Genomic DNA, 12,926 nt, shown 5'->3' on the forward strand with positions numbered 1-12,926 from the left:
TGCCTCAGATAGTTACTACCTATGTGATCCTGGGAAAGTCCCTTAACCCTGTTTGCCTCAGTTTCCTCATCTGTATAATGAGCTGGAGAAGGAAATGGCAAACCCCTCCACGTTATCTCAGCCAAGAAAATCCCAAATGGGGTCATGAAGAGTTGGTCATGACTGAGATGACCAAACAGCAAAGATATAGCAGTTTACTGTGTGCCAACCGCTGAGCTAAGAAATTTACAAATATTATCTCATTTTATCTTCACAACAACTCTGAGAGGTAGGCGCTATTATTTTCCCATTTACAGATGAGGAAACTGAGGCAAATAGAGGCTAAATGACTTGCCCAGGGACACACAACTAGTAAGTATCTGAGGCTGATGAGGCTTATTTGGTTTTCTTGACTCCAAGTGAGGCACTCTATGCCTACCTGTCTAAAATTTAAGTGGTAGCTGTTCTAACAATACCTAACTCACAGGGCTGTTGTGAGAATTAAAACACACACAGACCATTTTACAAACCCTGAGGCTCAATGTGTTGTTGTTCAGTCATTTTTCAGTTGTGTCTAACTATTCTAACTAACCTATCTGGGGTTTCCAATGCAGATTTCACCAATCTACGAATTTATTTCCCTTTGCTGTATTATTTCTGCCCAAGAAAAACTTGTATCCGAGATTCACTTAGGTAGGAACTTCCAGTGGTATTCTTTTTGTTTGGCTGAGATTGTTCAGCACAACAGTTCAATGACAGATGCTATTTTTCCCTAAGATTGAATTTTGGGTAATAATGTGATCTCCCTGTGCAAGAATAATGTATTTTTCCAGGGGTTCACTACATGTGTCCCACAATTGTCCACAGAATCAGATCTTTATGAGCAACCCTGGTGACTAGAAATGACTAGATCATCTTTCAGGTTCCCAGTTATAAGAAAACAGTAGCTTCTACTATATATTTCTTGAGTTATGTCCTTACACTTAAGTATAAAAATTGATATTCCAGGCTTTGAAGTTTTTGTTTTGTTTTAGGTCTGTGATTTCATCAGTGTAGGGAGCCCTGTAAATAACATCCTCTGCCAATCCTCCTTCTATGCAACTTTTATGGGAATAGAGAGAGTAAGTGTTTTTCTCAGGGTCACATAGATGTTACGTGTTTCAGGCTGGACACTGGCACAGTGGTGTGGTAGAAAGAATATTAGCCTCTGATTCAGGAAGGCCTCAGTCTCACTGTGAGAAGGCCAAGGTATTAGTACTCATACACATTGTTCAATCGTTTCAGTAGCGTCCAACTCTTTGTTGACCCTATTTGGGTTTTTCTTGGCAAAGATGCCACAATGGTTTGCCTTTTCCTTCTCCAGCTCATTTTACAAATGAAGAAACTGAGGCAAACAGGGTTAAGTGACTTGCTCAGGGTCACACAGCTAATAAGTGTCTTAGGCCAGATTTGAACTCAGGAAGATGAGTCTTTCTGACTCTGAGGCCAATACTCCATTCACTGTGCCACCTAGCTGTCCTATAATCCTGTATATACAGCACTCATACTCAACACAGTGGGTTTCTATCACTTACCAGGCAGTGGTATAATGAATATCTTCTTGCTTAAAAGTTCTTAAAATCTCAGAGTTAGATGGAACCTCTTAGGTCCTTTGGTTAGCTTTGTATCAGAGCAGGAGTCTGGGCTGACATAAGTAAGAAACTCCCTACCTCCCAAGGCAGCTCACCCCACCTGAGGTTGGTGGTAATGGTTAGGAAGCTTTTCCTTATGTCTGACTGAAGTCTTCCTCTCACGTCATTTATTTTCCAAATGTGTTTAGTAGGTACTTTTGTAATAACTCACATTTTTACAGCATATTGCAAAGGAAATAATTTACATTATCTTATTTGTTAAATAGGTACTTTTTAAAGTCCTTGGCAAATTTTCATTTGAACTGTTGTTTGACTCCATACATGAACAATTGAGTTTTTGATTCTAGTGGAGGACTTTACATTTATACCCATGAAGTTTCATTTGATTAGACTGGGCCTGTGAAAATCTGTTAATCCTGTCCTAGAGTACATGACATTTCCTATTCTTATGTTAGCTATTAAATCTAGCTATCACAGACTATTATGTGCATGCATATATGTGTATATATTTCTACATACATATACATATATCATACATACTTATAGACATACACACATATGTATATATGTTCATACACACATAAATATAAACAGACTATCTGTTCCTTCATCCAAGTCACTGACAAAAATGCTTAATGGTACAGGGCTAGAGAACTAGAGTACAGACAATTCTGTCCGACCAAGTGACTTTAGTATATGACCCCAAGACTTGAAGGTCCCAACTGACAATTAAAATAGCATTTCCTTTCCTTGCATTTCTTTTCCTGAACCCAAGACCTTCAATGAGATCTCAATGGAAATATTCACTTCATAAAGAAGGTGAGAACTTGTCATTCCTTTGTACTACCGGTGAGGCAGTCATTTAGCATTTATTAAGCACCTACTATGTACCAGGCATTAGGGATGCAAAAAGAGGCAAAAGACTGCTTGCTGTCAAGGAGCTCACAATCTCACGAGAAGACAATAAGCCAACAAACATGTTCAAACGAGCTGCGTACAGGATATAGTGAGAAAAGTATTAAGTGGATAGTGGATGGCTGATCAAAAACATCAGTGTTACCTTGGGAAATTTAATTTTTCTGGGCCTTACAAGAAATAACCCCACATCTGCCTGAAGGCAAGATGGTTTTTTTTTTTAAATTCCTTACAGCTTAAAGAGACATGATACATGATTTATAAGCAAAATACCTCCCAGACTTCAATGCAGGGCTCACGTCTATAGTAGAAGATGAAGTACTTTTGAGTTTTAGTCTGGAATTTAAGGGAGCTAGGTGGTACAGCAGACAGAGTGCTGGGCCTGGAGTCAGGAATAACCAAGTTCAAATCCAGCCTTAGACACTTACTAGCTGTGTGATCCTGGGCAAGTCACTTGACTTCTCATTTTCAAGATGAAGGTCACAATAGCATCTACCTCCCAGGGTTGTGAGGATCAAATGAGAGAAAGGTTGTAAAGCACTTAGCATAGAACCTGCCACACAGAAAGCATTATACCAATGAAAATGTCATACATAGATATATATGTGCCATATGTATGTATATGTGCATGTATACACATCTGTGTAAATTTCAATAAATTCAAAGTGTATCTATGTCTAGATATGTCTGTCTATAATCTTTTTCCATTGGCATAGGGCAACTGCCTCCACCAAGGAAGATCAGCAACTCATCCGTAACTTGTGATCTTAGCAGACTGCTGGAACACGTGTTCTGGGTCCTACAGGTAGCGTATATCATGAGACAGAACTTATCTAGGCTTTTCTGAGGTCTGCCTTCTGTTCTCTTTACTCCACTGCCTTTCTGATATCCGTTTCTCCCTCTTTTTGTCTAGACCTATGATTTCACTGGTGGAAATTTCCAGGGCGGAGATATGACAACTCACTCCACTCTTAACTCCTTGACTTAGAGAGTTGGGGGTGGGACGGGAGCAGCTCTGAGAGTTTTATTGACTTGCCCAGGGTCACATAGCTAGTATGCTTAAAGGCAGGATAGCTGCCTTACACATATCTTGGAACTAGACATCTTAAGCTTAACATATCCAAAACAGAACTCACTATCCTTCTCCCTAAGTAGCCCCCCCCCCCTGCCTCTGTTCTCTATTATTGTTGAGGGCAACTCCATCCTCATCGTTCCTCATGTTCACGACCCAAGAGTCAACCTGGATTCTTCACTGTCTCACCCCCCATGTCCAACTTGTGGTCAGTTTCTCAAATATGCCCCCTTCTCTCCTCTGACACCACTACCACTCTAATGTAAACCTCATCACCTCACAACTTGATTACTACCACCATTCCAATCATGTCACCGTCCTGCTCAACAAACTTCAGGTTCCCTATTGCCTCCAGGAATAAAATGCTGTGTTTGGAATTCAAAGCCTTTCATAGCCTAACCCCCTCCTACATTACTCTTCACCATCTACTCCTTAATCCAATAACACTGACCTCTCAGCTGTTCCACAAACAAGATAATTTATCTTTCAGCTCTGGGCACTTTCTCTTGCTGTCTTCCACGTCTGGAATGTTTCTGCTCAGTTCCACCTACTGATTTCCATGGCTTACTTTAAGTCCTTACTTAAATACCATCTTTTGCAGAAGTCTTTAATTCTGGAACACCTTTGTTACTTATTTCCCATTTATCCCATATATATTGTTTGCTTGTTTTTGCATGTTTTCTCCCTCATTCGATTGTAAGCTCCTTGAGGGAAGGGACTTGGCCTTTTTTTGTATCCCTAGTACTTAGCACACAGTAGGCATATATGTTTATTGGTGGATTGACTTGTTCCTAATTCTTCCTGACTGTAAGGTCAGTCTTCTAGCCATTATACCACACTACTTCTCTATGAATTTATTGGACTTTAGTAAAACCTCTACCAAAGCATCAGAAGCTGTCAGTGATTAATCGAGAGGGAACTATTTTAATGGGAAGTATGTCACCAAGTCAGTTGATTTCCAGTGGGAGTCAGAGGAATGGGGTCCATTCATTCCTGTGTTGCATACTACCTGTGTGACCTACCATATGTTACCATATCCTTTAATTTCCTCATCTGTAAAAGGAGGTTGGTTCAGAGGCATATGTTATCTCATTTGATCTTCATACAGCCCTGTGAGTACTATTATCGTCCCATTTTAAAGAGAGTGGTAGCTTTGGCCCCTCGCATCCCCTCCTCCCTCTATAAGTGAGAAAATCCCTTTTGGGCAATGACAGTACTCTACTAGATGGGAGCAGGGGATTAAGGAAGTCTTTATGGCTCCAGCTCAGTGTCTCCAAAAATACAAAGAAAGCCTTTGTCCCCCCCTCCCCACAGTAGACAGAATAATATTTTTAGCCCTTGGATAAGTTCCAGGGAATGTCACACTGTCAAAGTGGGTGTTGTAGGAGGCTGTCCCCTCCCCAGATGCCTGATCCAGCCTGCAGCATAAAACATTTGTTCGGGGATAATTGTACTTAGAGAAAAGCTAATAAAAGCCAACCATAGAAACCACAAAATTCAATTAGTCTTGCATTTGCAAACCTGAATCTCCCCAAAAGATGAAGGCTAAGAAGGCTCTGATTAGCAGAGCAGTACCTGCCGAATGAAGCCAAGTGATGCTAGATGCTCACCAAATTTAGAAGGTTTTCCTGAACACACTGAGGTCATTTCCTTACCTCACTGCCCCTGTGTGCTGTGCGCTTAGAAGACTTGGGGTGCTAGGTTCTTGAATTTCCTTCTCTCTCCTATGGCTCTCAGCCCAACTGAAGAGTTTCTGAGCTGGAAAGGACCTTAGAGGTCAGCTAATTCAACTCCCTCATTTTACAAATGGGGAGATGGAGGAAGAACCAGAGAAATAAAGGAAACCTTACCCAAGGTCACTCAGCTAGTAAGTGAGAATCAGGATTTGAACCCAGGGATCCTGAGCAAAGTCAGGATGCTGTCTAGTGCACCACCCTGGCCTCCCTTGATATACTACAGCAGCAGATTTTCTTTTGATGTCTGGAAGGAAAGTGTCTCAGGCTTCTAATTTTAATATCGGATCACAAACCTTAGACCTTAGCTCCTCTGCAGCCCCAAAGAAAGCAGGAACGGTCATTTCCCACCCTAAGCGGCTTTTCTTACTGTTAGCTCCATGTCCTCTTCATCTTTTTCCTTCACAGGCTTCTCTGGCTCCTCAGGCTCCTTCTCTTGAAGGTGGATCTCATGGGCCTGAGACATGTAAGGCATGTCATCTTTGTTCTTGAACTCCAAGCTGAGAATTGAAGGAGGAAGTAGAATTCCTAGAATTACCTAAAGCAATGATAATGATAATAATAATAATCACATTTAACAGATTAAGATGATGGTGGCTGCTTAGTGTCAGAGGAAATAGGGCCTAATGCTTTGTGCATGTGTGTGAATGGAAGTATGAATGACTGACCACTCTGATACTAAGGGAATCATTTGCAGCTCAGTAGGGAAATGTTATGCAAGTGAGGTTAAAACTTTTCATTGTGGTGGGAGAATTGAAAATAATTTTACCAACAAGCAAACGTTAATTATTCCATTTGGGTAGAGAGGGGAAAAAATGAACACGTTCTTGGCCTGGACAGAAAGGAAAATGGACCCACCTCCCACTCTGGCATCATTCAGTCAAATCAGTCAATGAGCATTTATTAAGTGTTTACTATATTCTAGGCTAGCATAGAAGATACAAAGGGAAAAATCAAACAGTTCCTACTCTCAAGGAGGCTGCATTCATCAACATATATTTTAACATAATTCAAAGAAAAGTTCACTTCACTTCTCTGAGCCTCAATGTTTTTCATTTACAAAAAAAGTGTTGGATTCCATGATTGCTAAAGTCCTTTCCAGCTCTATGATGGAATATAAAGCAGTTATAATGGCTAATCATATTTTTGTCAAAGAGCTTCCTAGTACTGTTTAAAAAGATAAAAGACACTTGCATTTGCTTACCAATTTTGGTCATGCAAGTGAATCTCCCTAAGGTGGTTTGGGGTGAAGGGTGTTGTTGAAAACAGTTTACTTCCTTCAATTGGCTTAAACATACCATGGTTTATACCATAAGTGTAGCTGGCTTCCTGTACTATACATGAGATATGTGCACACAGAATTTTAAAACTGAAATTAATTTCATCTGATCCCTTCATTTTATCACTGAGGCACAGAGAAGGAAATTAATTTGCCAAAATCCATTTTCACATGGTTAAATTGAACTGGGATTTGAACCCAGCTTTTCCAAAAACCAGGTTCTCTTTCCTAAGCAGTTAGTGTCTTTTAAATATATGTATAAATTGACTTTGCTTTGTGAACCCAGTTTCATAGATAACATAGAGGTAAGCTTCAGTGTAGTTAGTCATGCTGGAATCCCAGATTCTAAAGCTGTTAAGGATTATTATGCCTTCTTTTTGGTCTTTCATCTCTTTGCCCCCTTCCTGACATTTTTTTCCTTCCTCCTTTTACTATTTTTCCTCATCTTTGAGCACAGTTTAACAAATTCCAGGTTTCCTTTTTGCCAAAGAAGGAAAGCATTAGGCCTTGCCATGAGCTATGAGAGGTTAGCTGAGTAGAGAATGGTCCTGCTGTGACATCACTCCTAGGGAACGAGACTTTCTTTATCACTGAAGCCAGAGAATGGCCACCTCAAGCACATGGAGCGTCCTACAGCACAGAGTATCCCAGTCCTATCATAGACCAGGCTTGTAAGAGCTACAATCATTCTCAGCCCCCACCTCCTCCACAGGCCATTTCAGGCTGTGCTGACCTTGAGTCCTGAATTCTTTCTCATCCGGAGCCGGCCCATCCACATATCCGTGAGTAGCATCTGGCTGCAGGTGTGAGCGATGAAGTCTCGGTGCTTGGCGGCCACGGCGAGCTGCAGGCATGTGGCATTACTCCAATTCTTTAGCTCGTAGGTCAGCAATTTCATCGCCAGCTGCTCATCCTGCTTGTAGGACTGGTCCAACAGCTCCACAGCCAACTGTCCGAAGTCCCTGCAATGGACAAGGTGATCAGGAATCTCTCAGGTAATAGGAGGATTGAGGAGGGGATAGGGAGAGGTGATAAGAAATGGAAACCAGGGTAGACCTCAAAAATGGCTGCTGGGCTGCAGCAGCATTATGGGAAAAAATCACTGGATTGGGAGTCAGGACACTTGGGGTTCAAGTCCCAACTTGGCCATATTTGTGGTTTTTGGCCTCAATTATCTCATCTGTAAAATAAAGGAGTTAAATTAAGTGATCTCAAAGGTTCCATGTTCAGTGATTTATCCTCTCCTTCCAGTTCTATGATTTATACTCTCCTTCAGGTTAGAGTTAAGAGTACAAAGGTATCTGAGAGATGATCTAGAGTCGACCATACCTGAGTCAGGAGGACCTGAGTTCAAATCCAGCCTCAGACACTTGGCACTTACTAACTGTGTGACCTTGGGCAAGTCACTTAACCCCAATTGTCTTGTTCTCATTTAAGATAGAGATGATAATGGTAACTACCTCACCAGGTCATTGTGAAGAACAAATAAGACAGCATATCTTACAGGTTTACAAACCTTAAAGTACTAACTAAATGTTATCATTATCAAGATTAAAAGGAATTTAGAGGCAGCCAGGTGGCACAGTGAATAGAGCACCGGCCCTGGAGTTAGGAGGACCTGAGTTCAAATCTGGCCTCAGACACTTAATACAAAAACTAGCTGTGTGACCTTGGGCAAGTCACTTAACCCCAATTGCCTTGTCTTTACCCCTTCAAAAAAAAAAGATTAAAAGGAATTTGGATTATTCTGCCCAGAAGTAGACTCCACACTGCAGTGGGGAAGTGACCCTAGGTTCTTAAAAACTATTACAATAGATAGAAATAAATAAAAGCCAGCATTTATATAGCATTTGAAGGCTTAGGAAGTTATATTCTTTTGTTTGATCCTCACAACAAACCTATGAAATAAATGCTATTATCACCTCCATTTTATAGATGAGGAAACTAAGATTCAGACAAGTTAAGGGACTTGTCCAAGGTCACACACATCTAATAAATGTCCAAGGCAGTATTTGAATTAAGGTCTTCTATATTACAAGTCAAGTGTTCTATCTATTATACCATTTAGCTATCTCATATTTCCAGCAAGCTAAAAAACTTTTGATATGGACCCAGTGATAGACTGGATCTTTATCTTTGAAGAACAAGCCTATTTACATTTGGAGTGGCTCTTCAACCAGTAAGTTACAGAACAATGGTGATGATAATATTTTTTTAACCACTGAAACTCACAAAGACCATGGACCAGGGATGGGGGAACAGGGATGGGCCTTGAGGCCACATGTGGCCTTCTAGGTCCTCAAGTGTGGCTCTTTGACCAAATCCAAACGTTACAGAACAAATCCCTTAATAAAAGGATTTGTTCTGTCAACTTGGACTCAGTCAAAAGGCCGCACCAGAGGACCTAGAAGGCTACACGTGGCCACGAGGCTGCAGGTTCCCTACCCCTGCCATAGACTAAGGTACAGAGGGGTTGTGATCTATATTAGTAGGAGGTAAGGAGTTATCACACTAGTGAAATCATAGATCCTTGGAGTTTAAGATAGAGGGAATGTACAATCATGCAAGGAATGGTCTTTACTACTGATCTCCAACAAGACAGAATGGATATTAAACTGAACCATAAGAGACCTAGGTAAGAATGTTTCGATGATGAAACTAGAGTGGTTAACTGAGGAAAGTGGTAGGATCTTTCTCCTGGAAATCCTTAAGAATAAGGAAGGTTTTCACTTATCTGGAAGAGCTTCAATTTGTTTAATTTCCTGTGATTTCTGCTGGTTGCAGTAGTAGTGCTAATGGGGAGATGGGGAAGGTTCTTCTGATGGGCTGGCATGGGAAAGACACTGGGGGTGAAGGAGACAGAGTTGGAATAGACTTGGAATTCAAATCTGCACTCAGATACTTGTGAGCTGTGTGATCCCTGGCAAGTTTTTTCTACCCCTCTCAGCCTCAGTTTTCCCCTCTATAAAATGATAAGATCTCATAAGATCTAAAATCATTCTCTACCCCTACCTCCTCCACAGGTCATTTTAGGCTGTGCTGACCTTGAGACCTGAATTCTTCATCATCTAGAAACAGCCCATCCACATCTGTGAGTATTTTAAGCATCAATTGAGGTGTGTTTGCAGAGCCCTATTTATGTCTCTGATTTATGTCCTCTCCTCTGACACCGTCACCACCTTGGTCAAGGTTCTCATCCCTTCATGCCTGAGCTATTGCAAAAGCCTTCCAGCTGGTCTCCTGACCCCATTCCATCTTCCATATAACTCTCAAAAAGTGTAGGTCTAACCATGTGACTCCCCTACTCAGACTCCAGTGGCTCTCTGTTTCCTCCAGGATCAAATAAACCTCCCCCAACAAACCACTGTTTATGTTTAAAAATCCTTCACCACTTGGCCCCTTCTTATGCTTTAACTCCTTTCCATATATGCTATAATTCAACAACATTGACCCTCTTGTTCTTCACAACTAATACTCCCATCTTTTTGTTGCAGTGGGGGTTCTGCCCACCTAAAAACTGTTGTGGTGAAACTGTCTGCAAGAACTCAGACTCAGACCCCCTCTAATCCAACTATAGGCCTTTGTTGAGATTGGCACCTCTCATGAAGCGGGCTAAGTTCCAAGAGGGACCAGCAACTTCAGAGAAAACAAGATGGACTTTTATAGGGTAAAGATGAAATTATATAATCAAAATATACATAGAATATAACAATATGATTAATATCAAAAAGGCAGGAGTTTAAGGGATTAGGTAATGAAGGAGGGGTCCCATCTATGGTTTGGTGGTTAAACATTCCGATCATGCTGCCCTCCAGTTGGCTAGCTATTGTGGTCTTGTCTGGTCAAGACGGATAGTTGGGTATTGTGGTCCTGTCTTGGGCTAGATGGATGATGTGATTGTGATTGAATACAAGAACACACCTGTTTCTGTGGAAATGGTTCTTGGGGCAGTGACCAGGCAGAGGCAGTGGCTGGGATCCCTTCATGGGATCATGGACACACCTGCTGTTTCTGTGGGAGCTAAGAGTTCAGGGATAGACTTGTTGTTCCAGTGAGCAGTGAGGCATAGATGAAGAAGTCAGGACGTTGTCAGGGGTGGGGATGGGGGCTAGGTAGGTACAGTGGGCCTGCTGTTCAGTGGGGCCAGGCCTGTAATGAAGTTAGAATACTGGGGCTAGGGGCAGCTTTATTAGGATTCCATCATTTGGACTCTTACAGTTTTTACTGGATGTCCCTCATGCTTGGAATGTTTTCCCTCCTCACCTCACCCTTCCTTCCAAACTTTGCTCAGATTCTACTTTCTGCAGGAAGTCTTCTCCAATTGCCCCTCTCTCCTCAGTGTAAGTGACTTCCCACAAGATTACTGCCAATTTACCCTGTATACATACACGGTCGTTTGCATGTGGTCTTTCCCGTCAGAATGTGAACTGTGTGTTCAGGGTAAAAAACAGGGCAGCCGTTTTTGCCCTTCTTTGTATTACCAGAACTTAGCATGCTTTAAAAGTGCTATGTAACTGAGCCATATGTCAGTCAGAAGACATTTATTAATCGCCACTGTGTTGGGCACTGTGCCACGCCCTTGGGGTTACAAAGAAAGGCAAAGGACAAGTCCTCGCTCTCAAGAACCTCATAGTCTAATGGGGGAACAAGGAAATTAGGTATTGAGGCAGGAAGACAATAGTTCAAGACAAGACTACTTGATCCTTTCTCTTTTTAGTTGGGGGGAAAAAAAACTTTTCCCTCTAGAGGATATAGGGCTCTGGAGATGAAATGCACATTAGGAACTGTTTAATTTTACGGATGGTAAATCTCATTTTACAGACGAGGGAATCAAGGCTGAGAGAGATCAGGCTACTTGCCCAAGGACGTACATGGTAGAGCCGATATTTGAATACAGGTTTTCTGTCTCTAAATCAGATGGCTGACCTTTCCCCTACTCTATATTTTGTTAACTCTGTTTCAGTGTCTCCTATCTGAGCTATTGCCTTGACTTTAAAAATAATTTTTGCATCAACTATCCAGATTCCCAATGCTAGTGCTAATGGACTGACACCTCACTTGGTTAGATGCCCAATGTCATGTGGCATTGTTGGACATACACTCAGTTTGGCAGGTTCATGTCCCCCTACACCGTTGTTCGTCAATCATTAGGCTGTTGTGAGAGTAGAGACCATCCATCCATGTTTGGCTGAGAGTAATAGAGTTTAGGGAGCTGGTACTATTAGCAAGGCAGTTCTCAATCCAGACAGCCGAAGGGAACAATAATCACTCAGTCACCACAAACTAGGGGAGAGGTAATACTCAGTCATCTAAGGTCAGGGATTAGAGGTACCGGCAGATATACCCCACCTGTTAATAATTATTCTTTCCATACAGCTATTGCATTAGTGGATTGAAGCTGTCTAGTGTTTTGACAGTAAGCCTGGATTGTAGTTGCAGTGGGACTACTTCCAGCATCATTGGACCCTGTCCCAGAAACTATGGATGACCCACTCATTCTGCTCTGGCTGTGTGATTTTCATGGGTCATACCCAAGGTCACTGACTCAGAGCAAGACTAACCTGTCATATGTATTTCCCAGAAGGGCAGGTTACTGTTTTGGGGCCCTGTTAGTTTAAATGTACTTAGGAATGGAGCTTTTCTTGGGGGAAAAAGTCACTTGTAGATTGGTAGTTTATTATGAGACTAGGGCTCATAGCCTTGAACCTGAGAAACATATTTATTTGTGAATAGTCAGGAGCAGAACAGAGGAACAAGCTTGACCCTTATACTTAAGTTTTTCATTTGGGAACTGGGGACTTGGTTGAGATTAACCTAGGGTCTTGGCTTCAGTTTTCATTCTTCCCTTTGATGGGATGGTGGTGTTCTTTTTCTGAAGTTAGAAAAGCTTCCAATGTTTTCAGCCCATAGGGTTCCCTTTTCATGCTGCTGCTGCTACACTCTGAGATTGTACAAAGAACAGAGTCAAGGGCTCTGGATGGCTGCTGAGATAAAAAAGACCTTTTCTTCCAAAGACTAGCCTAACCAAAATGAGGCAAAGCTGCAAATCTCCAAATCCTGCTTTGCTCTGGAGACTTGGCTGGCCCTTATGAGTAGATCCAAGAAATCCGACCGAGCAGCCAGCTCCTGGGATGCTTCCCGAAATCTTTGCTCTGGGGCTTGACCCAGCCATCATCTCCATAAAAATATTCATTTGCATATTAAGGGACCAGCTTCTGTGTTGAGAGCTAAAACAGACAGAGGACTGTGGTGCCCGATGCCAGGCTTCTAGGAGGCAGGATAGGGTTCTGGTGAGAAATCTAGTCTGATAAAGGATG

At 41.9% G+C, this 12,926-nt stretch overlaps 1 protein-coding gene across 1 annotated transcript in view; it reads right to left on the bottom strand.

The window, feature by feature from the left end:
- The window catches only part of TRPM3 (transient receptor potential cation channel subfamily M member 3), a 732,143-nt gene that overhangs the window by 109,622 nt on the left and 609,595 nt on the right, over positions 1-12,926 (bottom strand). The window contains 2 exon segments of the mRNA XM_069087002.1: positions 5,701-5,868; positions 7,343-7,571. Coding sequence (XP_068943103.1) covers positions 5,701-5,868; positions 7,343-7,571 — 397 coding nt within the window.

Source organism: Petaurus breviceps, unplaced genomic scaffold (assembly GCF_028583685.1).
Source record: "Petaurus breviceps papuanus isolate PSGF00001 unplaced genomic scaffold, PetGlider_PUasm1.0 118, whole genome shotgun sequence".
NCBI lineage: Eukaryota > Metazoa > Chordata > Mammalia > Diprotodontia > Petauridae > Petaurus > Petaurus breviceps.